At 42.5% G+C, this 24420-nt stretch overlaps 1 protein-coding gene across 9 annotated transcripts in view; it reads left to right on the forward strand.

Moving 5' to 3' along the window:
- magi1b (membrane associated guanylate kinase, WW and PDZ domain containing 1b) overlaps nucleotides 1-24420 on the forward strand; it is a 195313-nt gene that overhangs the window by 85454 nt on the left and 85439 nt on the right. For 7 of the 9 annotated variants that reach the window (XM_042324339.1, XM_042324346.1, XM_042324338.1 and 4 more), the window contains exon 2: nucleotides 22725-22841. The exons of 1 other annotated variant lie outside the window; for it this stretch is intronic. In XM_042324339.1, coding sequence (XP_042180273.1) covers nucleotides 22725-22841 — 117 coding nt within the window. Of the gene's footprint in view, nucleotides 1-22426; nucleotides 22449-22724; nucleotides 22842-24420 lie in introns of those variants that run through there. One more of the 9 variants, XM_042324345.1, reaches the window with a different exon arrangement.

Consider the following 24420-nt stretch of genomic DNA (forward strand, 5'->3'; position numbering starts at 1 on the left):
GTGACTCCAAACTTTTGAACGGTAGTGAAGTAATCCATTGCGGAGTCCTAGTCTAAAAGCCAATTTATGCTTGAATCTAAAAATGGAAGTGGATGTTGTGACACAATTGCGGATTCTCCAGTGGCATGCACAGGGTGAAATCAAGCTCCGCATCGCTATGTGCCATACATTTTGTGACAATGCAGAGGGCACAATGTTTTTGAAAAATCTTTCCAGCTGTCTCCCTTTCGATAACCACTCAGCATGAAAGGGAAAAATGTAATTCTCTGAACCAGTGGAAACGTCATAAAACAGGCCTACCCGATTTACTTCTTTATCAGTGCTTGACTTGGACTGAAATAGGTTCCGGTACTCATTTTGAGTGCTGGTACTATTTATATTTATGCACAGGAGCGCCACAATATTTTTTTTAGCTAATATTGTGGAAAATATGACGTGCTGGTACTCAGCTTCGACAAACTCCTGCCCAAGTCAAGCATAGTTTCTTATCCCTTGCCAAATAGCCTACAGCTGTGTCTGTTCCAAGCTCACTGGTGCAGGATTCTCTAAGGGCCCAGAACATATTATACAATGTTGCAAGTTCGCTTAGCTCAAGCTTCCAGCTGGACCCAAGTTATAGTTGATAGTTATAGTTCAAGCTCATGTGATTTATAGGATATTTATATTTTCAGGATATTTTCTACCTGCAGGCTGCGTTGTTTTTATTTGTTGGCTTTACGTATGCTATTTTTACATAGTTGACAATGGCAAAAAAAAAGTAACATTTTCATTTAGATTTGGATAGAATTTTAATTAACCACACAAATGATTTTGAGATATGAAGATGTTATTATAAATAAAATGGAACTGTTTCACGGAAAAAAAAAACGGAAAAAAACCTAGATTTAACTAGGCAAGTCAGTTAAAGACATATTCTTATTTACAATGATGGCCTACTTGTAAAGCCCCCCCCGGCCAAACCCTCCCCTAACCCGGACGTCGCTGGGCCAATTGTGCGCCGCCCTATGGAACTGACGATAACGGCCGGGTGTGATACAGCCAGGGATCGAACCCGGATCTGTAGTGATGCCTCTACCACTGAGATGCAGTGCCTTAGTCCGCTGCGTCACTCGGGAGGCCAAATAAGAATATGAAAACCGTATTAGAAATGGTAAGAAAAATTGGCATTCCACATAAAATGTTGCCGACTCCTCGTTGGACTTCAGGAGAGTAATGGAAAGTTTCTTTATCTCCTGGTTATCCAGATCACTGGCGCCCTCTATGGGCATTTGTCTTATTTCATAAAGCAAATGCCTAAAGCAATCAGACAGGCTCAAAGCATATAGACAATTTTATCTAAAGTGTGTCTATATATGGAAAAATACACGTTTACATATTTGGTCGAAAAAACAGACGACTTTCGGTCAACCAAGATTTTTTTGAGTTGGGAACAGCCCTAGACTCTAACCACCCAAGCCATAGACTATTCTCTCTGCTTCCGCACGGCAAGTGGTATGGTACATCAAGTCTGGCACCAACAGGCTCTTGAACAGCGTATATCCCCAAGCAATAAGATTTGATAAATCGCTAACAAAATAGCTACACAGACTATCTAACCTTGTTTCCTCATTGACCTTTTTATTTTTTGCCTCTGCACACTTACAGAGCCCGACACACTCACTCCATCTGCTCACACACACACAACATCCACATACATTTATACTGACTCTATACACACGCACACCCACTCACATACAAGCTGCTGCTACTCTGTTTATCTTATGTCCTGCATAGTGCATAGTCACCTTACCCATATACTGTACATATCTACCTCCATCACTCCAGTATTCCTGCACATTGTAGATATGGTATTGGAACTGACCCTGTGTATAGTGTTCGTACTTACTTATTGTGTTCTTATTTCTTTATTTTTTTCTAGTATTACATTGTTATTGATTATTGCATTGTTGGGTTTTGAGTTTGCAAGCAAGGTATTTCACTGTACTGTATGTGAGATTAAAACTTGAAACATTTATTGACTCAGTGGGTTGAATACCTTTCTAATCAAGCTATATAATATTAGTGTTTTATTTTTCATATACAGTGCATTCAGAAAGTATTCAGACACATTTTGTTACAGCCTTATTCTAAAATTGAATAAATCGTTTTTTTTCACTCAATCAATACACAACAGCCCGTAATGACAAAGCAAAAACTTTTTTTTAAACAAATGTATAAAAAATTAAGTATTCAGACCCTTTACTCAGTACTTTGTTGAAGCACCTTTAGCAGTGACTACAGCCTCAAGTCATCTTGGGTATGACGCTACAAGCTTGGCACACCTGTATTTGGGGAGTTTCTCCCAATTTTCTCTGCAGATCCTCTCAAGCTCTGTCAGGTTGGATGGGGAGCGTCACTTCAAAACTATTTCCAAGTCTCTCCAGAGATGTTAGGTTTAAGTCCGGACTGTGGCTTGGCAACTCAAGGACATTCAGAGACTTGTCCCAAAGCCAATCTTGCGTTGTCTTGGCTGTTGCTTAGGGTCGTTGTCCTGTTGGAAGGTGAACCTTCGCCCCATTCTGGGGTCCTGAGCACTCTAGAGCAGGTTTTTTTTCAAGGATCTCTCTCTACTTTGCTCTGTTCATCTTTCCCTTGATCCTGACTAGTTTCCCAGTCCCTGACGCTGAAAACTATGCTGCCACCACCATTCTTCATCGTAGGGATTTATTTTACCTTACCTTTATTTTACCTTTATTGTGGGTTAACTGCCTGTTCAGGGGCAGAATGACAGATTTGTACCTTGTCAGCTTGGGGATTTGAACTTGCAAACTTTCGGTTACTAGCCCAACACTCTAACCACTAGGCTACCCTGTAGGGATGGTGCCAGGTTTCCTTCAGACGTGACACTTGGCATTCAGGCCAAAGAGTTCAATCTTGGTTTTATCAGGCCAGACAATTTTGTTTCCTTTAGGTGCCTTTTGGCAAACTCCAAGCGGTCTGTAATGTGCCTTTTTACTGAGGTGTGGCTTCCATCTGCCCACTCTACCATAAAAACCTGATTGGTGGAGTGCTGCAGAGATGGTTGTCCTTCTGAAAGGTTCTGCTCACTCTGTCAGTGACCATCGGGTTCCTGGTCACCTCCCTGACCAAGGCCCTTCCCCCCCCTCCCCCCTTCTCCCCCTGCTCAGTTTGGCTGGGTGGATATCTCTAGGAAGAGTCTTGGTGGTTCCAAACTTCTTCCATTTGAGAATGATGGAGGCCACTGTGTTCTTAGGGATCTTCAATGCTGCAGACATTTTTTTCTACCTTTCCCCAGATCTGTGCCTCGACACAATCCTGTCTCAGAGATCTACGGACAATTCCTTCCACCTCATGGCTTGGTTTTTTCTGACATCCACTGTCAACTGTGGGACATTTATATAGACAGATGTGTGCCTTTCCAAATAATTTCCAATCAATTGAATTTACCACAGGTGGACTCCAGTCTAGTTGTAGAACATCAAGGATGATCAATGGAAACATGATGCACCTGAGATGAATTTAGAGTCTCATAGCAAAGGGTCTGAATACTTAGGTAAATAAAGTATTTGTTTTTTATTTTTAATAAAATTGCAAAAAACCTGTTCATTAGAATAATGCTGTAACAAAATGTGGAAAAAGTCAACGGGTCTGAAAACATTCAGAAGGTAACTGTGTGTGCATGTACAGTGGTTGTGTGTATTCACGTGCCTGTGTGGCCCTGTCTTTCCACTTCTCCACCCAGGCCAGCATCATTGTGCCAGCTCTCCCCTACTCTCTTCCTCTTCCTCTCCCTCACTTCAGCAGGACATCCAGATTAGTGTTTACATGGCTCTCATTTCCAGCACGCTTATCCCCTGTCTGGAATTTGCTCTGGCCCGGTTTGTGTAAAGTTAACTTAGCTCAGTTGCATGCAGGAGAGCTGAACAGGGAAGCTGGTGTCTCTTTCTGTGCTCTGCAGCAGTGTGGAAAGATGTCAAGAATGTCATTATTTGCTGCGTGTGCCTTACTTCAAATGTTCTCATCAGACCATGAAAAAGCAGTTACAAAACCATCCTGTTTTCTTCTGCAACATTTGACTAAATTCAGTTGCTTTCGGTCGGTGCGCTTTACCGCACTCATCATACTAGCAGCTGTCTTCTCCCTACCACTGACATGCGCACGCATGCACACACACACACACACACACACACACAGAGAGAAAAGGACACACAGTTGAAGTTATCCCTCTTTAGTTTGTCCATATATGTATTTTCTGGTAGAGAATCATCTACTTCCTCATCACTTAATGGTAACTGTCTTGGTCTCTGGTATGGATGAGTAGAGTGTGTTTTCACCATGAAAGCATTTAGTTACAGTGAGATCACATGAATGAATGATGGAGATTAGGAGAGGAGCCCTGCCATGTTACAAAGTGTCCTATGGAGGCTCTCAGTGTTTCATTGTACCACACTAGAGGTCGACCGATTAATCAGAATGGCCGATTTAATTAGGGCCGATTTCAAGTTTTCATAACAATCGGAAATCGTTTTTTTTTTTACACCTTTATTTTATCTTTATTTAACTAGGCAAGTCAGTTAAGAACACATTAGGAACGGTGGGTTAACTGCCTCCTTCAGGGGCAGAACGACAGATTTTAATAATAAATGTACACATAATAAATGTGTGCAATTGTGTTCACTGTTTCCGGCAATCAGTAATTACTGCTGCATGAAATTCTAAACACAACACAAAGCAGATTTTTACTTATATAGGAAAACAGGCCTAATGTTGGAAACTAACATTATCATCCAGTCACATTTCGTTTTTTTCCAAGCTAAAGCACACAATATTTTACATACAGCAGGTTTTTAAAGGACTATAAAGTTTATTCTGCTTCGTGTTTTCATTTTTGCCATGGAAAAAATATTGCAATACTTGGTATTGTCCCGGCCCTACTCTTAAGTCATCATCTCTAACAGTGTGACCTTCCTCTTTAGAACTTAGCTTTAGTGTGGATTGAGGCCTATACATTTATATTAGTTGTGTTCCTCCATTGTATCCACTTTTCTTTATTCCTATTGTGGATTGTGTTTCAGTGCGCCAATGGAAAGTCTACTCAACCAGGGCTTCCCAACCTAGGGAGTGCTCTGCCCATATGGGGCGGCAACATTTCGTGGGTGGTCACTTTACCTCTTGATTTTTATGTGTTTTGTTTTCTTACTATTCGCAAATGTTTATACCGGCATAAAACATTGCATGAATCCACTAAGCTTTAGGCCAGAAACAAGTGATAAAATGCCAGAGGAAGACGTGACTATGATGGTTTGTCTCTATGAAATCCAGAAGCTGAGCTACAACCTAAAGTCAAGGAGTCAAAGAAATTGTACTTTGTATAAGATTACTTCCTAAGCAATGTGTGGCTCTGTCGCTATCAATTTTATTGATGGTGTCTTTTTATTTAACTAGGCAAGTCAGTTAAGAACAATTTCTTATTTACAATGACGGACTACCCCAGCCAACCCTTAACCCAGACGACGCTGGGCCAATTGTTCGTCGCCCTATAGGACTCCTAATCACGGCCGATTTGAGATACAGCCTGTAATTGAACCAGGGTCTGTAGTGACGCCTCTAGCACTGAGATATAGTGCCTTAGACCACTGTGCCACTCGGGAGCCCAATCAAATCAATTGCTTTAAAAGAGAATATGTATAATTGCATTGAGGGTTCATATAAATTATGTTAATAAAACATATTTTGTAGTGGAATAACATTTGGGGAGATTGTACAATTGTTCGCACTGTTCCTTATCTTATGTTAAATAAGCTTCCATTGAATAATATTATCTGTGTTCTATTGGATAAGTAACTCTCCAACCATGTGATGGCAGTTGATGTAAAGCCATGACAAGTTTGTTTTTTCAATATTTTGTTTTGATCATTAACATAATGCTACACTGAAATCTAACAGTACAGCTCCAACTATCGTCTTATTATTTATTTATTTTAACCAATCAGTCATCTGAGTCGGTGCAGTACAAGTTGAGTGCCCTTCCCGATATGCATGCTGAAAGTCCGTAGTTAACTTGTTCTTTGAAAAATACCACTGTATTTTTTCAAACACAGTTTTCTCAATCTGTTTCCTAAGAACAGTGACCCATTAACTTCAATGAACGATGGAGATTAATTGGGTTTTCTGCAAGTAATATCATTTAAGGTCCTCCAATGTCTTTTTCCATAGTTTTTTGTCATTTATCTTGTTTCGGTAATGAGTTTAGTCACAAAATGTCTCAATTGACAGTGTGTCAACCGAGCAGCCTGACTTATTTTCCCAATTTCTTGCATAATTTCTTTGAACCTTACAATTTTCCAATTCATTGATCCAGGGGACTCTAGTGAGTCTTGTTGATCTCTGTGGAATTACAGGAAATGAGCTTCAAAACAACATTTCCCTAGGTCCCTCAAATTAAACAAAATCAACCTGGTGTTTTATTTAATATAGGCTATGTCAAGAAACAAAATATCTAATGTGAAATAGTGGGTCCTGGGAGAAAATAGGTTGGGAACCCTCTGTACTAAACTATGATCATACCAGCCTATGTATGGGTAAATCCATTTGAATTCAATCACTTTTTGACAGCACCTCTTGATTTGAACCAAACCTTCCATACATATTTTCCCATTGTAGAATTGCTCGGAAAGTAGCTTTTTGGACCTGAATGCCAAAACATTCAAGAGATAAAGGTGCTCAAAGTTGACCCATTATGCATATCCTACCATACCATGAGACATCCATTTCAAGATCACTGGAAAAGATAAATGGTTGCGATTTATATCATTTTAAAAGCTTACAAAAAGGGTTGTCAAACTACACTATATATACAAAAGTATGTGGACACCCCTTCAAATTAGTGGATTTGGCTATTTCACCTACACCCGTTGCTGACAGGTGTATATAACCAAGCACACCACCATGCAATCTCCATAGACAAACATTGGCAGTAGAATGGCCTTACTGAAGAGTTCAGTGACTTTCAACGTAGCGCCGTCATAGGATGCCACTTTTCCAAAGAGTCAGTTGGTCAAATTTCTGCCCTGCTAGAGCTGCCCCGGTCAACTCTAAGTGCTTTTATTGTGAAGTGGAAACATCTAGGAGCAACAACGTGAAGTGGTAGGCCACACAAGATCACAGAACGGGACCGCCAAGCGTGAAGCATGTAAAAAATAGTCTGTTCTCAGTTGCAACACTCACTACTGAGTTCCATACTGCTTCATGAAATGGGTTTCTTTGGCTGAGCAGCCACACACAAGCCTACGATCACCATGCGCAATGCCAAGCGTCGGCTGGAGGGGTGTGAAGCTCGCCGCCATTGGACTCTGGATCAGTGGAAACCCGTTCCCTGGAGTGATGAATCATGTTTTACCATCTGGCAGTCCGACAGACACATCTGGGTTTTGGGGATGCCAGGAGTATGCTACCTGCCCCAATTCATAGTGCCAACTGTAACGTTTGGTGGAGGAGGAATGATGGTCTGGGGCTGTATCCTATGGTTCAGGTTAGGCCCCTCAGTTTCAGTGAAGGGAAATATTAGCACTACAGCATACAATGATATTTTAGACAATTCTGTACTTTCAACTTTGTGGCAGCAGTTTGGGGAAGGCCCTTTCCTGTTTCAGCATGACAATGCCCCCGTGCACAAAGCGAAGTCCATACATAAATGGTTTGTTGAGATCTGTGTGGAAGAACTTGACTGGCATGCACAAAGCCCTGACCTCAACCCCATCAAAAACCTTTGGGATAAATTTAAACACCGACTGCGAGCCAGACCTAATCACCCAACATCATTGCCCGACCTCACTAATGCTCTTGTGGCTGAATGGAAGCAAGTCCCTGCAGCAATTTTCCAACATCTAGTGGAAAGCCTTCCCCGAAGAGTGGAGGCTGTTATTGTAGCAAATGGGGGACCAACTCCCTAATAACGGCCATGATTTTGGGATGAGATGTTTGACAAGGAGGTGTCCACATACTTTTGGATGATGTAGTCTATTTCATAATTTCAACAACAACAAAAAAGTTTTTAAAACATTACCATTGTTTTACCTTTTAACATCAATTAGCAAAAAACACAGAAATTCACATGTATCTTAGCATAGACCCTAGTTGATACATGTAATATTGGGCCCCCGAGTGGCGCAGCAGTCTATGGTACTGCATCTCAGTGCTATTCCTGATTCAAATCCAGGCTGTATGACATCTGGCCGTGATTGGGAGTCCCATAGGGTGGCGCACAATTTGCACAGCGTCGTCCGGGGTCGGCTGTCATTGTAAATAAGAATTTGTTCTTAACTGACTTGCCTAGTTAAAAATGTATTTGTTTGGAGAAGGCAACAGACCACAAGCTCTGTGTCTTATGGATCCTGTTTTTAAAATCGACAACATTGTTCCATAAAATGCTTTAATGTGATTGAGAAAAACTGTAATTAGACTCCCCCTGCTGGTCTGAGATCAGTCTTTGTTGTCTGTGAATCTGGCCACGCCGCACGGCTCTTCTCTGGCACTGACCCAGAATCAGCCTGTAACTAACTGGCACTGACTGTTCCACTGTCAGAAGAACACACTGCTGTGGGAGAGAGAGGGTTGACTCTGCATGGTAACAGACAGGACACACACACACTCCCAGTCAGTGTGTGTGGTGACACCGACGAATAGCGGAGCTGAGCGCTAATGTGGCTCTACCAGTCTGTGGAGATGGAGAAGTTTTGATGGAGCATCTGCAGGACTGTTCTGATAAGGATCATTGTTCCTGCTCCCTGGGAGATGTAGGATGTTGCTGAGCAGGCCAATGACTGCAGTAGTTTTGGGTTGATGGAGAGGATCTGTTATACATGAGGTGTGGCATAGGATGCGCCTGCATATTTGTGTGTGTGTGTGTCTCTCTCTCTCTCCCCTCTTGTTATTACCATGTCTCTTCTCATTATGCCACTATTCCCTTAGCCTATGCTGCTGTACAGCTTGGAAAGTGTGTGTGTGTGTGTGTGTAACAAACATTTGACTGTAGAGTAGATGTGAAGTGTGTAAATGTGGGTTTGTGATTTGGATAATGTCTCGCCATCGACCCGTGTGTGTGTGTTGTTTAACATCCTGGCCATCTCTGACTCAGCAGCACCGTCACAGCGGCAGGAAAGTGGGTCAGTTGTGCCCGCTCCAAGGGTCAGAGGAAGAGGGTGGAGGGGATTGATAAGAGAAGTACAGTTGGAGGGATGGTTGATGTGAGAGGTGTGCTTGAGGAAAGGGAAGAAGAGAGATTTGGGTTTAATAGGCTACTATATAAGGAAGTATGTCCAGTGTAAAGCTTGGGCAAGGTTCAAAAGGATAGGAGGGGAAGGATGATTGTGAGACTATTGTAGCAGGTCCTTGATATCATCAACATGAACCAATGTCCTGTTTTTCTAAACCTTGGGAACAAGGCTGTAACGTGGTGGTCTCAGAAGTGGTAATTCCATCTTTGTCTTGTGCTTTAGATCATCTCAAAGCTGACCTGGCTATTTGATCTGTGTGTTGTGAGGAACATAATCATTATAATTAGAGAGGTTAATTAAGGAGGCTAGAGGCCTGTGATTACCGCACTGCACTGATGTCTTAATCAGAGTAGGTACACGTCTAGGTGGCGTTGACTGACATCTGCCACCTAGTGGCAGTGCTGAAAACTGATACTTTAGATTTGTGTGTGTTGTAAAATTGTTAGATATTACTGCACTGTTAGAGCTAGAAACACAAGCATTTCGCTACACCCGCAATAACATCTGCTAAACACGTGTATGTGACAAACACATTTTGATTTACTAACTAAACTCCACTGACTACACACCACTTGGGAGAATTAGTCAAATAAATCATCTCTCGTGGTCAATGAGAAGTGTGTATGAATCCATGATGAAGATCAGTGCAGAACAGTTGGACATCAGGAGACGGACAAAGAGGTTAAAATATGCTTCTGCAGACTAATCACAGGGTTTCTCTCGCTGTCTGTCTCTATCTCTCTCGCCCCTGTGTCTGGACCACAGAGAGCAGAGCCCAGTAGGCTCCAATATTATTACAATGTGGACTGGGGAGCTTTATTCAACAGCCTTTAATTCAACCTCAGCTGTAGCTTATTTACCCAATAGAGAGAGACAGAACGGAAGGAGGGAGGGTGGCAGTGGAACAGGTTGAGAGGGAGGGAGAGAAGTGCCAGGAGACAATAAGCCTTATGTCATTTCTTCCAAGGAGATGCTAAACAGGGAAAATCAAGGTATCACACCTGTGATCTTCACACCGTGGGTGTTTGGACCAGTCATATCAGCATACCTACCCATTGAAGAATGTGAACACTGACTATCTGCATTATTCACACACCCTCAGTAACGTGTGCTTGTGTCGTCACAGTCCATGCATGTGATACAGTGTGAAAGATCTTTATCTCAGAGAACCTTCACAGTAAATAGTGTGTGTGTGTACCCGTGAACTGAGAGAGCCTTTCCGACCAGCTTCAGTCTTAATTTCCCCCCTCACAGACCAAGGCAATGGCTATACATGCTGAGTTGGCACAATGCTCTCACTAACTCTTTACTTCTCTCTAATTTTCTCAGTTTCTGTCTCTTCTACTCTCTCTACCTCTCCTTGAAGTTATGTTCTCTCTCTCTCTCTCTCTCTCTCTCTCTCTCTCTCTCTCTCTCTCTCTCTCTCTCTCTCTCTCTTCTCTCTCTTCTCTTCTCTCTTCTCTCTTCTCTCTTTCTCTTTCTCTTTCTCTCTTCTCTCTCTCTTTATATATATATCTCTCTTTTTATATATATATCTCTTGGCAGTGGCCCCTGTAGCCTGGGGACCTGGTTTAAATCTGGGAGCCAATCAGTGTTGCTGTCATAGGAGAGGAATGCAGCACAAGGTCTTAATGGGACCTCTCAGTAAGGAAGGCTGTATGATTGAGAGTTAATTACTTCCAGAATAACACCACCCACCAATCAATCTATACTGCACTGTCAGGGATGACCTAACATGCAACAAGATACAACTGATTAGGCATAACAATATATGCTTTAAAATAGACAAAAGGGATACGTTCCCTGAAATGGAAAAAAAACAGACTGTCCTATAAAGTCTCAAGTTAAAAAAGAACTAAGATCTAAAGTGCAGGAACAGAACATACATAAACCAAAAATGAACTCCAAGAAGGAACAATACACAGAGACTATAAGGGGTTCTATGATACTCTGTTCTGTAATCGTCTGTTAAATGGCTTACAGAAATGAAATAACAACATGTAGACCTATACCATCTTTGCTAAATACGTGAACTTCAACCCATTTGCAGTCCACATTGTTGCATGTAATTGCATGGTTTCAAAGGCAAATGGTGCTATGCTTTGAGAACTGAAATACTGGTGGATGTTGTGACTGATATCCTGCAATAATTGACTGTTGAGACGATAGTTTTTGTTGTTATTCTTGGAATTCACTATGCCTATTGTAAATTGCATTTAACAAGCTAGATTAAATTAATTATTGATAAGACCTAAAAAGAGAACGAATAATTCGAATCAAATTCTAAACCAAATGAAACAACTTGTTTTAAATAGGCTATGTCACACTTACAGGCACCAAAAATGGCTCCCTTTGGGCATTTAATATTAAAACAAAGCAGACTATGGAGGGTTTTTATGCACATCCAAAACGAGACCTGCATGGCTAAAATGATGTGGGCCTGCCTACAATGCATATATAAACAAAGGAATGTCAGCTCACTGTTTTACTCCTCTCAAACTTGATATTTTAATAAAGCTTTGGTGATTAAGATGTATATCCAAGTTGTCTCGGGAGCCAAACCCTTTATTGACAGTCTAGACCAGGGGTTCCTAAACTTTTTATAGTCCCGTACCCCTTCAAACATTCAACCTCCAGCCGCATACCCCCTCTAGTACCAGGATCAGCGCACTCTCAAATGTTGTTTTTTGCCATCATTGTAAGCCTGCCACACACTATATGATACATTTATTAAACATAAGAATGAGTGAGTTTTTGTCACAACCCGGCTTGTGGGAAGTGACAAAGGCACAAATAATAATATAACAATAATCAATTATTTTTCTCTTTATTTAACCATCTTGCATATAAAATCTTACTTGTTAATCAAAAAATGTTAATAACTCACCACAGGTTAATGAGAAGGGTGTGATTGTAAGGATGCTCATAACTCTGCAATGTTGGGTTGTATTGGAGAGAGTCTCAGTCTTAAATCATTTTCCACACACAGTCTGTGTCTGTATTTAGTTTCATGCTAGTGAGGGCCGAGAATCCACTCTCACATAGGTATGTGGTTGCAAAGGGCATCAGTGTCTTAACAGCGCGATTTGCCAGGGCAGGATACTCGGAGCGCAGCCCAATTCCAAAAATCTGCCAGTGGCTTCTGATTAAATGCAATTTTCACAGAACCACTTTTTGCCTTTTCGATGAGGCTCTCTTGTTCAGATATCGGTAAGTGGAGTGCAGGCAGGGCATGAAAGGGATAACGAATCCAGTTTGTCTCATCCATTTGGGGAAAGTACCTGCGTAATTGCGCACCCAACTCATTCGGGTGCTTCGCTGTATCACATTTGATTTGACATTGTCCGTAAGCTTGAGAACATTTGCACACAAAATATCATGCAATGATGTAAAGACCTATGCATTGTCCTTGTTAATGCAGACATAGAAGAGCTCCAACTTCTTAATCATAGCCTCAAGTTTGGCCAGTCGTGTGAGAAACTCATCATGCAAGAGGTCAGTCAAGTGAAAATGGTCAGAGTAGAAAACTTTCCTCAATTGTTTTAAAAATGTGTCAATACTTTGCCCCTTGATAACCAGCGCACTTCTGTATGTTGTAAAGGCGTTACATGGTCGCTGCTCATAGCATTGCGTAGTGCAGAAAATACACGGGAGTTCAGGGGCCTTGCTTAAAAAAAAGTAAACCATTTTCAAAAACATCTTTTCAAGCTGCATTCCCTTGGCCGCAAGAGCCTCTCGGTGGATGCTGCAGTGTACCCAAGTGTTGTCGGGAGCAACTGCTTGCATGCGCGTTACCACTCCACTATGTCTCCCTGTCATGGCTTTTGCGCCATCAGTACGGATACTAACACCCCCAAAGTCCATTTGATATCGCAAAGCTGTTCAGTACTTTAAAAATATGCTATATACCAGGAGCTGCGCCAGGCTCGTGTCAACAGTGTTGTCTGTTGACTCATCCAGTTGTAACGCATAGAATTCACTGGCTTGTGTGTGAAGCAGTAATTCTTTCAAAACATCTGCCATGTCACTGATGCGTTGTGAAGCAGTGTTTTTTGATGGGATTGTCTGTAAAGTTTTTAAAAACTTTTTCCCCCAGTATTGTCACAGCCATATCCGCGGCAGCAGGAAGAATTAAGTCAATCACAATAGTTTGGGACTTGCCTGTCCTAGCCACTCGGTAGCTCACCAAATAAGACACTTCTAGCCCCTTCTTATTAATGGTATCTGTTGCTTTTATACATGTCTTACTACACGAAAGTCGTGTTAATTCTCGCTCATAAAACTCCTGTGGCTTATTTTTCAAATTGGCATGTTTTGTTTCTAAATGTCTGCACAAGAGGGAAGGTTTCGTCGAGTTGTGAGATAGTATTTTTGCACATATAATACACTGTGGCTGAGGGAAGGCACTACTCCCAATATAAGTGAACTCCTAATCAATGTAGTTCTCATCATGTTTGCGCCTCTAAGATGGTCCAACATCGCTGTCTGTTGTTCTGTGCTTTCCCGGGTAAGGGGGCAGTAGCTCTTCGGCTGCATCAGATTCACAACTGTCAGTGTCCATGCTAGCTGGGCTAACAACAAATGTAGAATTACTGATGCTGGCATTGGATGCGCTCGTGGGAGTCCTTCGTCGACAGGTGCAGGTGTAGTACTGCTGGTAGTAGCAGTACTACCAGTAGAGCTGGTATGTGTCTCTATGGACGTGGGCCTTTTAAAAATAATTTATCAATTTTCGAGCAAACGGAATGAGCAGCAGCTACGTTAGTGGAATTCCCGCGAGAAAGTAACGGTTAATGTGATTGGATGTTAATTATTTGACTAGACTACCTGTGTTTGACATTGTGTTATTTCGCTGAACACTAGATGGTTTAATTTTGTTTTTGGCAGTGAAACGAGGCTAATCAGGCTAGAAAAAAAACTCACAAATGTATAGCCCCATTGGAAAATATAATTAAATTTTTTTAAATTATTTTATGTGAATCACATTTTTATTTTGACGTACCCCAGGTTGGTAATACCTGGTCTAGACTACTTTATATATATATATATATATAACATAAATCCCCCGAAAATATCTCTATTAGTGCTGCATGAAACTAGCACTTTGGATCATGTTTTTAGGGACACACCTCAAATATTACCACCCCACCCATCTGAGCACAAGCGAGCTGATATAAGACAGGTGCATTGCCGAACCTGGTGTTAAGGATGGAAAATGCCAGTGTACCAGTTTTTACATGACGAAATTGCAAACTAACGTGTGTTTGACACTAGCACCGTCTTAACGCCAGCTGAAAATAGAGCCCATTATGTGTATAGTGCAAAGTGCGTGTTAATGTGCATAAAATGAAAAGGATATTTGTTAGGCAGTGGTTTTTACTGTTTAGCTCGCGGTGCAGCCGTCACACACCACCCCTCTAGTTTCCAGCTGGCAGGCCAGCAGGAAAGGAAGTCAGCCGTGGCATTGTCCTTTCCCGGGAAATAGCTGATGGTGAACCTGTATGGCTGCATGGAAAGGTACCCGTGGGAGATGTGGGCATTGGAGTCCTTTATCCTGTCCATCCACTGCAGAGCACCATGGTCCATCTCTACTGAGAACTTCCGGCCAAAGAGAGAGTACCTGAACGAATCTAAAGACCACTTGACTGCCATGCACTCCTTCTCCACTGTCAAATACCAAGCGTCTCTCGGCAACAGCTTCCGGCTGATGTAAGGAATTGATCATGTAATTTCAGATACGTGAAGCTAGCCTGATGATATCTCTCAATATTTGCCACGGTTAATTGGATATTTGAGTGACATAAAAGGGAACTATTCCTGACAAGTGTAAGTGGTTTAGGTTAATTTTCCTTCCTTTGTGGGCTCTCTGCCTGTCAAGCATCAAAAGGGTGCATTTGCAGATGTACTGTTAGCTGATAACGTTCACTTTGCAAGCTACTGGTCGAAACGTTGTACCGTTGGCTAAACACAGTGGTAAGGAGACCTAATGTACCTTTTCCCCCAACCAACGTAGGCTTACATAGCGAAGTTGGCTAACATTATCCCCTTTTGTTTTTAAGAGTGTTTAATCACGGTGACAAGCTCATTCCAAAAGCATAATCTCTAATGAGGCAAGCTGAATGTTGCTTGCTTAGCTATCTAGCTTACATGCCAAATGAATAGGCTACCCTCACATATCTGAAATGATATGATCAATAAAAAGCATGCAGTTACTTCCTGTATAACTCTGATGACAGTGATGTTAAAACAAAGCAGCTCTAACATTTATTTAACAATCCCTTGAAAACAGCCCATGTCCTATAGTTGTCAATGTTTTTTTTGCAGAGCTGTGGGTCTCCTCCCCCGAGCAGCCAAATCAAACACATTGCAATGTATTGCAATGTATAGTGACCTATAAATTAGTCTGTCACGTTTGCCATTCCTCATCTGCTGATCCAAGGCCTGTGTTGTGTGCCCGTGGCCTCAGTTAAACAATAAGTCATTTAAACTAGAATGATAATCCCTCTCTCTCTCCATCCCAGGTCTTGGATTTAAGGTGACATTCAATGACTACATTTTCCCCAACAGAGTAAACAAATCCATCAATAATACAGCTGTGTATATCAGCAGCCATTTGTTGTGTGTTTCAGTGTAGACCAGGGCTGGGCAACCTTGATGGGGGTGAAGGCCACAAATCGATGGCCGCAGTGGCTCGCGGGTCTGTGTACCCCCCCCATATTCTACACATTTTGCCATTGGGTGTAGATAAAATGTGTGTGTGTGTGGGGAGGGGGTGGGGTGGCAGTGTTACACTAGCTTAATCCCTTAGATCCTTATAGAATATTTGATTATAGGGCTGTTCCCCTTGCCTGTCTCTTGATTAATCACCCCTGGTGAAAAGAGGTGTGTGTGTGTGGTTATGAACAATGATATTATTATCCCTTTGTGTGTGGTTTCAGGTCAGCTATACAATGATTCATTTTCAGTGGAGGTAGTAGTGTGCACCTGATACTTTAGCAGAAATTCATTAGTTGTACCAGAAACTCGTTAGAAAAACTGTGTCAGGAACGCTACAGCAGTCCTGATGTGGCCTGATGTGTTTGTAGTTTTCCAGTGGTCCAGCTGGGGGCAGCAGACCAGGTTCGCTATCTGTCACCACTGCAGTATACATGCTAATCCCATTGGTGTTGCCATGGCGACGGGCCCAGTGGTGAAGCAAGAGAGGCCTAATGAAGTGGAACGCAGAGGGCAGTGTTGAGCCGAGAGATGTAAGTAGAGAGACAGAGACAGGCCTAGAGGAAGGGGGAGAAAGAAAGGAAGAGAGTAGTACACTTATTTACAATGTGCTTATCACTATCTCAATAATTCAATAAGTATGGTGCATGTTTTGTCATTCATAGTTGAGACCATTTACTCAGTTTATTAGGTACACCCATCTAGTACCAACTCGGGCAACCCCCCGACTCCAGAACAGCCTGAATTATTCATGGATTGCAAATGTTGCTCAATTGTTATCAAGGGACCTAATGTGTGCCAGGAATTCGCCACACCATTAGACCTGTACCGTTGACAGCAGGCAGGATGGGGCATGGACTCATGCTGCTTACGTCAAATCCTGACTTTGCCATCAGCATGACGCAACAGGAACCGGGACTAGGCAATGTTTTCCACTCCTCATCAGTGTTGCTGATCGCATGCCCACTGGAGCCGCTTCTTGTTTTTAGCAAATAGGAGTGGAACCCGGTGTGGTATTTTGCTGCAATAACCCATCCGTGACCAGGACTGATGAGTTGTGCGTTCCCAGATGCCGTTCTGCACACCTGTTGTACTGTGCTGTTATTTGCTTGTTTGTGGCCTGCTTGTAAGCTTGTGCGATTCTGGCCATTCTCCTTTGACCTCTCATCAACGAGGTGTTTTTGCTCACTAGTCTGTCGCTGACAGGATGTTTTTTGTTTGTCGCACTATTCTGTGAGGCCGGACGTTTCTGAGATACTGGAACTGGCGATCATACCATGCTCAAAGTCTCTTAGGTCATTTGTTTTGCCCATTCTACCATTCAGTTGAACAGTAACTGAATGCCTGTTTTATATAACAGGTCACTTGTTTTGCCCATTCTACCGTTCAGTTGAACAGTAACTGAAAACAGGCATTCAGTTACTGTTCACTGGAGAGACGCTATCGGAGTCGGTGCAGCCAGCTGGTTTCTCCACGCATCGCGCCGACAGAAACAAACATCTTTGTTTGTTTCTGTCAGACTCTCCTTCACTGCAGCCGAGGTGAGTAAAACATTTAAACGTGTTAACCCTCGCAAGGCTGCAGGTCCAGACGGCATCCCCAGCCGCGCCCTCAGAGCATGCGCAGACCAGCTGGCTGGTGTGTTTACGGACATATTCAATCAATCCCTATCCCAGTCTGCTGTTCCCACATGCTTCAAGAGGGCCACCATTGTTGCTGTTCCCAAGAAAGCTAAGGTATGACAGTTTTATATAACAGGCCACTTGTTTTGCCCATTCTGCCGTTCAGTTGAACAGTAACTGAATGCCTGTTTTATTTAACAGGTCACTTGTTTTGCCCATTCTGCCGTTCAGTTGAACAGTAACTGAATGCCTGTTTTATTTAACAGGTCACTTGTTTTGCCCATTCTGCCGTTCAGTTGAACAGTAACTGAATGCCTGTTTTATTTAACAGGTCACTTGTTTTGCCCATTCTGCCGTTCAGTTGAACAGTAACTGAATGCCTGTTTTATTTAACAGGTCACTTGTTTTGCCCATTCTACCGTTCAGTTGAACAGTAACTGAATGCCTGTTTTATTTAACAGGTCACTTGTTTTGCCCATTCTACCGTTCAGTTGAACAGTAACTGAATGCCTGCTTCATATAACAAGCCATGCAAGTCACTGTCTGTAGGAGCGAGCCATTTTTGTGAACGGGGTGCATGTTCTGTCTGTCAGAGTGGTGAGTAACAGGCAGGCAGTTATGAGGTAAGTCAGTACCAGGAGAATGTTTATTGACTGGGAGCCCTGATGGCCCTGGTGACCATGCCTTTAGCGTAGTGACAACTCTCTCTCATGAAATAACAGTATAATTCGGTGTCCCAGCAGAGACTAACGCTTAGGGAGAGTTTCAGCTGCTGGTAATGAAGGCCTTGATCGAGTATCAGATTATCCCTGATCCTAACCTTAGCAATCATGGGTGGTGAAATATATCTGATCTAGGACCAGTGGTTAGGGTCAAGGTATACATCCTCCATGTAGCCTAGCTCCATCCCACTGCTGCTCCTTTAATTGACTAATGAGCCTGTCGTTAACCCTGCTTCATTAGGCTATCCAGAGGACACACTTAGCAGGACAAAGTTTGACATGAACATGCTGAAGAGTTCATTGTATAATTAGCCATTTCTGCATTCAACACTAGTACATGGTGGCTCAGTCAGACGAGACAGAGGATACTGTAGTTGTGTGTCCATACTGAAACCCTACCCACTGTTGGGGGGCTTAAGGATATCTGCAAGAAGGGCTCTGTTTGGAGGAAATATATTCACTAATCTGGTTGAGGGATTTAGGGGACCAACTGTTGCCTCTCACTATTACCCTTATTTCTCTCCAGTGTGGTTTGTTGGGCCTGGCAGCCTGGGACTGTGGAGTTAAGGAGAGGGTGGTGGTGACATGCTGTCCTGAAGCTGGGTTTTGTAGTGAAGAATGTTTTGGGCTTATTGATGATATCTCAGAGATACAGCGAAATGGGCCATTATCTGGTCCAGGTTTGTTAGGGTGTGTCCTATTAAGGTGTGGAACAAGGAAGCTAGTCTAGCTAGCTTATTAGCCCTACTGGCATACTGACCTTGTTGTAGGATCCTCAGTAGAGTAGCAGCTTGATGTTAGACAGACTAACAGTAGGTTGACCTGGTCTTACATAGCAGGCCATGTCAACTGTCCCTTTGTTGTCATGCTACTGTGCAGACTGTCTTGTCTTCCCATAATGTAGTGATGCCAATGGACTGTCCCTACCAGCTGAGAGACTCTGAGGGATGCTGGCTGCCCTTGTCTTCTAGCAGCAGGCACATTATTTAGGCCATTAGTGATTAGCTCAAGGACGTGGTGCTACCGCTCATCTCACACTGGGCTCTCTGCGGTCAATGACTCATGAAGTCAGCAGAACGAGCACTTTCTAGAGGTGTGTGTGTGTGTGTGTGTGTGTGTGTGTGTGTGTGCGTGCACATGTATACACACAGTATGTTGAGTATGTGAATGTACCTGTTTGTGTGTGCTCCTGTTTGCCGTTTTGATATCATCTTCAGTAGAGCCCGACAGATAAATCTGTTGACCGATGTTATCGGACGATATTAGCCTTTCACAGAAATATTTGTTTCTGTCTTTATTCCACAGATCAAGCACCGATATTACAGTGCCTTCGGGAAGTATTCAGACACCTAGACTTTTCCCCACATTTTGTTACGTTACAGCCTTATTCCAAAATGGATGAAATAAAAAAACATCCTCATCGATCTACACACACTACCCCATAATGAAACAGGTGAAACAGTGAAACAGGTTTGACCAAATGCACAGCAAAGTGAAACAGGTTTGACCAAATGCACAGCAAAGTGAAACAGGTTTGACCAAATGCACAGCAAAGTGAAACAGGTTTGACCAAATGCACAGCAAAGTGAAACAGGTTTGACCAAATGCACAGCAAAGTGAAACAGGTTTGACCAAATGCACAGCAAAGTGAAACAGGTTTGACCAAATGCACAGCAAAGTGAAACAGGTTTGACCAAATGCACAGCAAAGTGAAACAGGTTTGACCAAATGCACAGCAAAGTGAAACAGGTTTGACCAAATGCACAGTACCAGTCAAAAGTTTGGACACACCTACTCATTCAAGGGATTTTCTACTATTTCTACTATTGTAGGACAATAGTGAAGACGTCACAACTATGAAATAACACATATGGAATCATGTAGTAACCAACAAAAGTGTTAAACAAATCAAAATACATTTTAGATTCTTCAAAGTAGCCACCCTGACAGCTTTGGACACTCCAAACGTTTGACTGGTACTGTATTAAAAATCTAAAATGGATACCTTATTTACGTAAGTATTTAGACCCTTTGCTATGAGACTCGAAATTGAGCTGGGGGTGCATCCTGTTTCCATTGATCATCCTTACGATCGTGGAGTGCTGATGGTGGTGCCAGCCTGTTCAGCCGGGCAGACTAGCTGCGGGTCTGTCATGGTCAGACTGTTGCTGGAACTGTCCCGTTTGTTTGTGTCGAAGACTATCCATTGGCCTGGGGAAACTGTTTTAGAGGTTAAGACACAATGATATGCCTGGATGGGAGAGGGTGGGCCAAAGCCAGACTTTACTTCCAGAGAAGGTATATGGTAGAGGGCACACACACAGCTGTAGGAGGTTTTCAACGGGGGGAAATAATGTTATCATTCATGCAGGGACAAATCTCAGAGCATCAAAGCAATTGACACTTTCCAGTGGCTGGGCCCAAAAGCCAGAGGACAGAGAAGAACAGGATGAGTTTGAGGAAAGGCCATTAACTTTAACACAGTGATGACGGGTATCTGTCACAGCAGGAGATGTGGTGAGGGAGGTTCTCGCATGACTGGGTGGATGAGTGCAGTAGCCTTCATTGCAGTACACTAAGAGCAGTGTGCTAGAAGTCTGTGCTAGGCTTGCTACCTTAATCATTGTATTAGAGGCCTATGGCTTTATTTACCAGCAGAGTAGTCCTGCACAGTGATGCGCACACACTGTTTCCATGGCAACACAATCTCATGGTTTTAATTCACCAGCAGACTCTTTGTTGGCCCGATAAGGCCAAAAAAATGGCTCAGCAGCATCCAACCATTCAAAGATTGTGGTTAGAATGTACAGTGCTGTCAGAAAGTATTCACACCCCTTAACTTTTTCTCACATGTTGTTGTCTTAGAGCCTGAATTTCAAACACAGATTTAACCACAAAGACCCGGGAGGTTTTCCAATGCCTCACAAAGATTGGCACCTATTGGTAGATGGGTAAAATTAAAATTAAAACAGTAATTGAATATCCATTTGAGCATGGTGACTAAAACCGTTACAGAGGTGAATGACTGTGATATGAGAGAACTGAGGATGGATCAACAGCATTGTAGTTACTTCACAATACTAACCTAATTGACAGTGAAAAGAAGAAAGTGCAGAATTCTGCCTGTGCGGAATAAAATATTCCATAACTTGCATCCTGTTAGCAACAAGGCACTAAAGTAATACAAATGTGGCAAAGCAATTCACTTTTGTCCTGAATACAAAGTGTTGTGTTTGGGCCAAATCTAATACAACACATTACTGAGTACCACTCTCTGTATTTTCAGGCTTAGTTTTTTTTTTTAAGAAATATGGGCAAATGTTGCACAATCCAGGTGTGGAAAGATCTTAGCGACTTACCCAGAAAGACTCAAAGCTTCAATCACTGCCAAAGGTGCTTCTACAAAGTATCGACTCAGGGGTGGGAAAACATATGTAAATGAGATATTTAATTTAAATTTCAACAAATCTGCAAAAAAAAATCTAAAAACATGTTTTCACTTATGGGGTATTGTGTGTAGATGGGTGAGAGAGAAAAACTGAATGAATCAATGTTGAATTCAGGCTGTAACGCAACATGTGGTGTAAGTCCATGAGTATTAAAACTTTCTGAAGGCACTGTATCTGTCAATCACACAGAGGGATCTACATCATACAGAAGCATAGAATCTCTCACACACACAATAAAAACCATGGATCTTATTGGAGGTCAGTATCCCTCTGTCCTCCTGCTTGTTCTGATGGGATTTTGTCATTGAGCTCACTGAATCATTATTGCACCACCATATACAAAATATACACTGTAAAAAAACCTGAGTCCATTGCAAAAGGTAGTGCATGTGCTCATCATATCACAGCATATGTTAGCATGTGCGAACGCTCTCCCAAGGACTGTGTCGCTGTGACGTGTCAAGAGGAAACCGTTTGGCTCCTCTCTCTCTGACGAGCATTGTGTCAGCGGCTAACAGTTAGCCTTTCCACTGTGTGTCTGAGAGACAGATGGCCTAGCTGTGGGAGGGGTCTAAGCCACCAGGCAGCACTGGGACGACAGGACTGACTGGCTACAGCCCGGGAGAGAGGGAGCTAGCCAGGTACCCCTCCGAGTGACTATGGAAGGTGTGCAATGCAGTGTCAAACAGACGATACAAAGACCAAGAGAAAGAAACATGGATAGAGCGAGAGAGAGATCAGTCTAGTCTACTCAGTTATATTATGCTTATTCACGTCCGACTGGTTTCTATGGACGTGATGAAATGGGCAGAGAGTTGTGTTCACTCGAAATGCATGACAGCCGTGTTGTTTGGATTTGTCGTCGTTACATGGCATCTGTATTCCTGTGATGTGTTGTGATGTACTTAACACACATCTTCCTGTTTGTCTGGCTGTCTACAGGAAACAAGCTGAATAAGGACCTGAAGCACTATCTGAGCCAGCGCTTCCAGAAGTCCTCTCCGGACCACGAGCTGCAGCAGACCATCCGAGACAACCTCTACCGCCACGCCGTGCCTTGTGAGTAGCACACCCTTTTATACTCCTCCTCGTCGTTTTCTTCCTCCTCATCTTGATGTCATTGTTTTGTAGCTTTGCAAGGAATCTGTGCTGTTTGGTGAAGCTTCACACTGGACATTGGTGATTTTGGCTGGTCATACTCATGTTGCTGTATGTCTCTTAGTCATCTGAATGGTTGTCAGGTTTTAAGGGAGCTTCTTTCCCCTCAAAAATAAAAAAAATACTTAGATTACTATTTGAGTCGTAGGCACTGGACAACACACAGACCGCAGTAGATGGTGGTCTCCTCCCACTGACGATTGGAACCAGATTAATATGGAGCTCATGCTCTCAACCCTCGTCATTCATTAAATCAGCCAGATGTTTAGTTTTCAATACTATGTGATTAGAGCAAGAAGCTCCAGCACACCCCATGGTCGATAGGCCAGGATGCTCTCCCTCCGCTCGATCAATAGGCAGAGTGATTAAACGCACTACGTCTTTATCAGAACCTCACGCACATCTTCACTCCTATTTTTTCTCACATTGTACAGTATGTCATGATGTCCAAGGATTCAGGCCTGTTTTCTGTGGGGCAGCTGTCCTGTATAGATTGTGTGAAGGAAATGCAGAGGTACCTTGAGGCTTCGAATGTATCATATTTCTCAGTGTCAATAATGTTTCACAGTGACATGGGGGGACCGATAGTGCAACATTGCGATAGATCAAATTCTATTTGTCACATATTCCGAATACAACAGGTGGAAACCTTACCGTGAAATGCTTACTTACAAGCGCAGTTTTAAGAAAAATACCTAAATCCAGCTGTGTGGACCAATCCCTGTACAGCAGCTTGGATTATCATCTTCCTCATAATGGAGATGGAATTCCCTAGTGATCATGAGCTGGCCATGACACTCAAACAGATGGTAAGAGAGACAAGGAACTCGATCAACTCATAGTACATACTGAGACTAGGAGTCCTACACAGGACATATAATGTGTGATCAGGTTAAAGATGTGCAGTTAGCAGCAGCCATTTTGCATTTGTCATTAATGCGTGGCAGGGTTCTCGTGGTTTATTTGTTATATGAAGCATAGTTTATTTGTTGGGCTAGGTTACTTTAGTCCCCTTCACCCAACCCACAATTCAATGGGTCTACTGCATTATCAGGGCCTTGAGTAGTAGGGGCATGTCAACAATGTTAATTACATGCCTCTCTTTCAATGCTTTGTTATCCAAGCATGTTTTCTAATGCCCCCAGATACACCATCAAAGTCTACTCTTGTAGTGCAAATTTTCTCTTGGGGCCCCATTGCAAAATAGGTAGAATTGCAGGAAATTAGCTTTAAAACTGCAATTCTTTTTCTCAGCAAAATATATCAAATCTAGCTTTTAAACTGTATAATGTTCTCTCTCCCCATGGCAAAATGTGTAGAATTGCAGGAAATGTGCTTTAAAACAGCAAAATGTCTCTGAGGCCAAGAAAAACACCTACGCCACGCTAACCACTGCTGCTGAAATAAATCCTAGGGGGAACACTGTCCTAACAGGACTTTTTCCTAAGGATTCTCATCATTGGGTATTCAATTAGTTTAT

Source organism: Oncorhynchus tshawytscha, linkage group LG07, assembly GCF_018296145.1.
Source record: "Oncorhynchus tshawytscha isolate Ot180627B linkage group LG07, Otsh_v2.0, whole genome shotgun sequence".
In the NCBI taxonomy this organism is placed as follows: domain Eukaryota; kingdom Metazoa; phylum Chordata; class Actinopteri; order Salmoniformes; family Salmonidae; genus Oncorhynchus; species Oncorhynchus tshawytscha.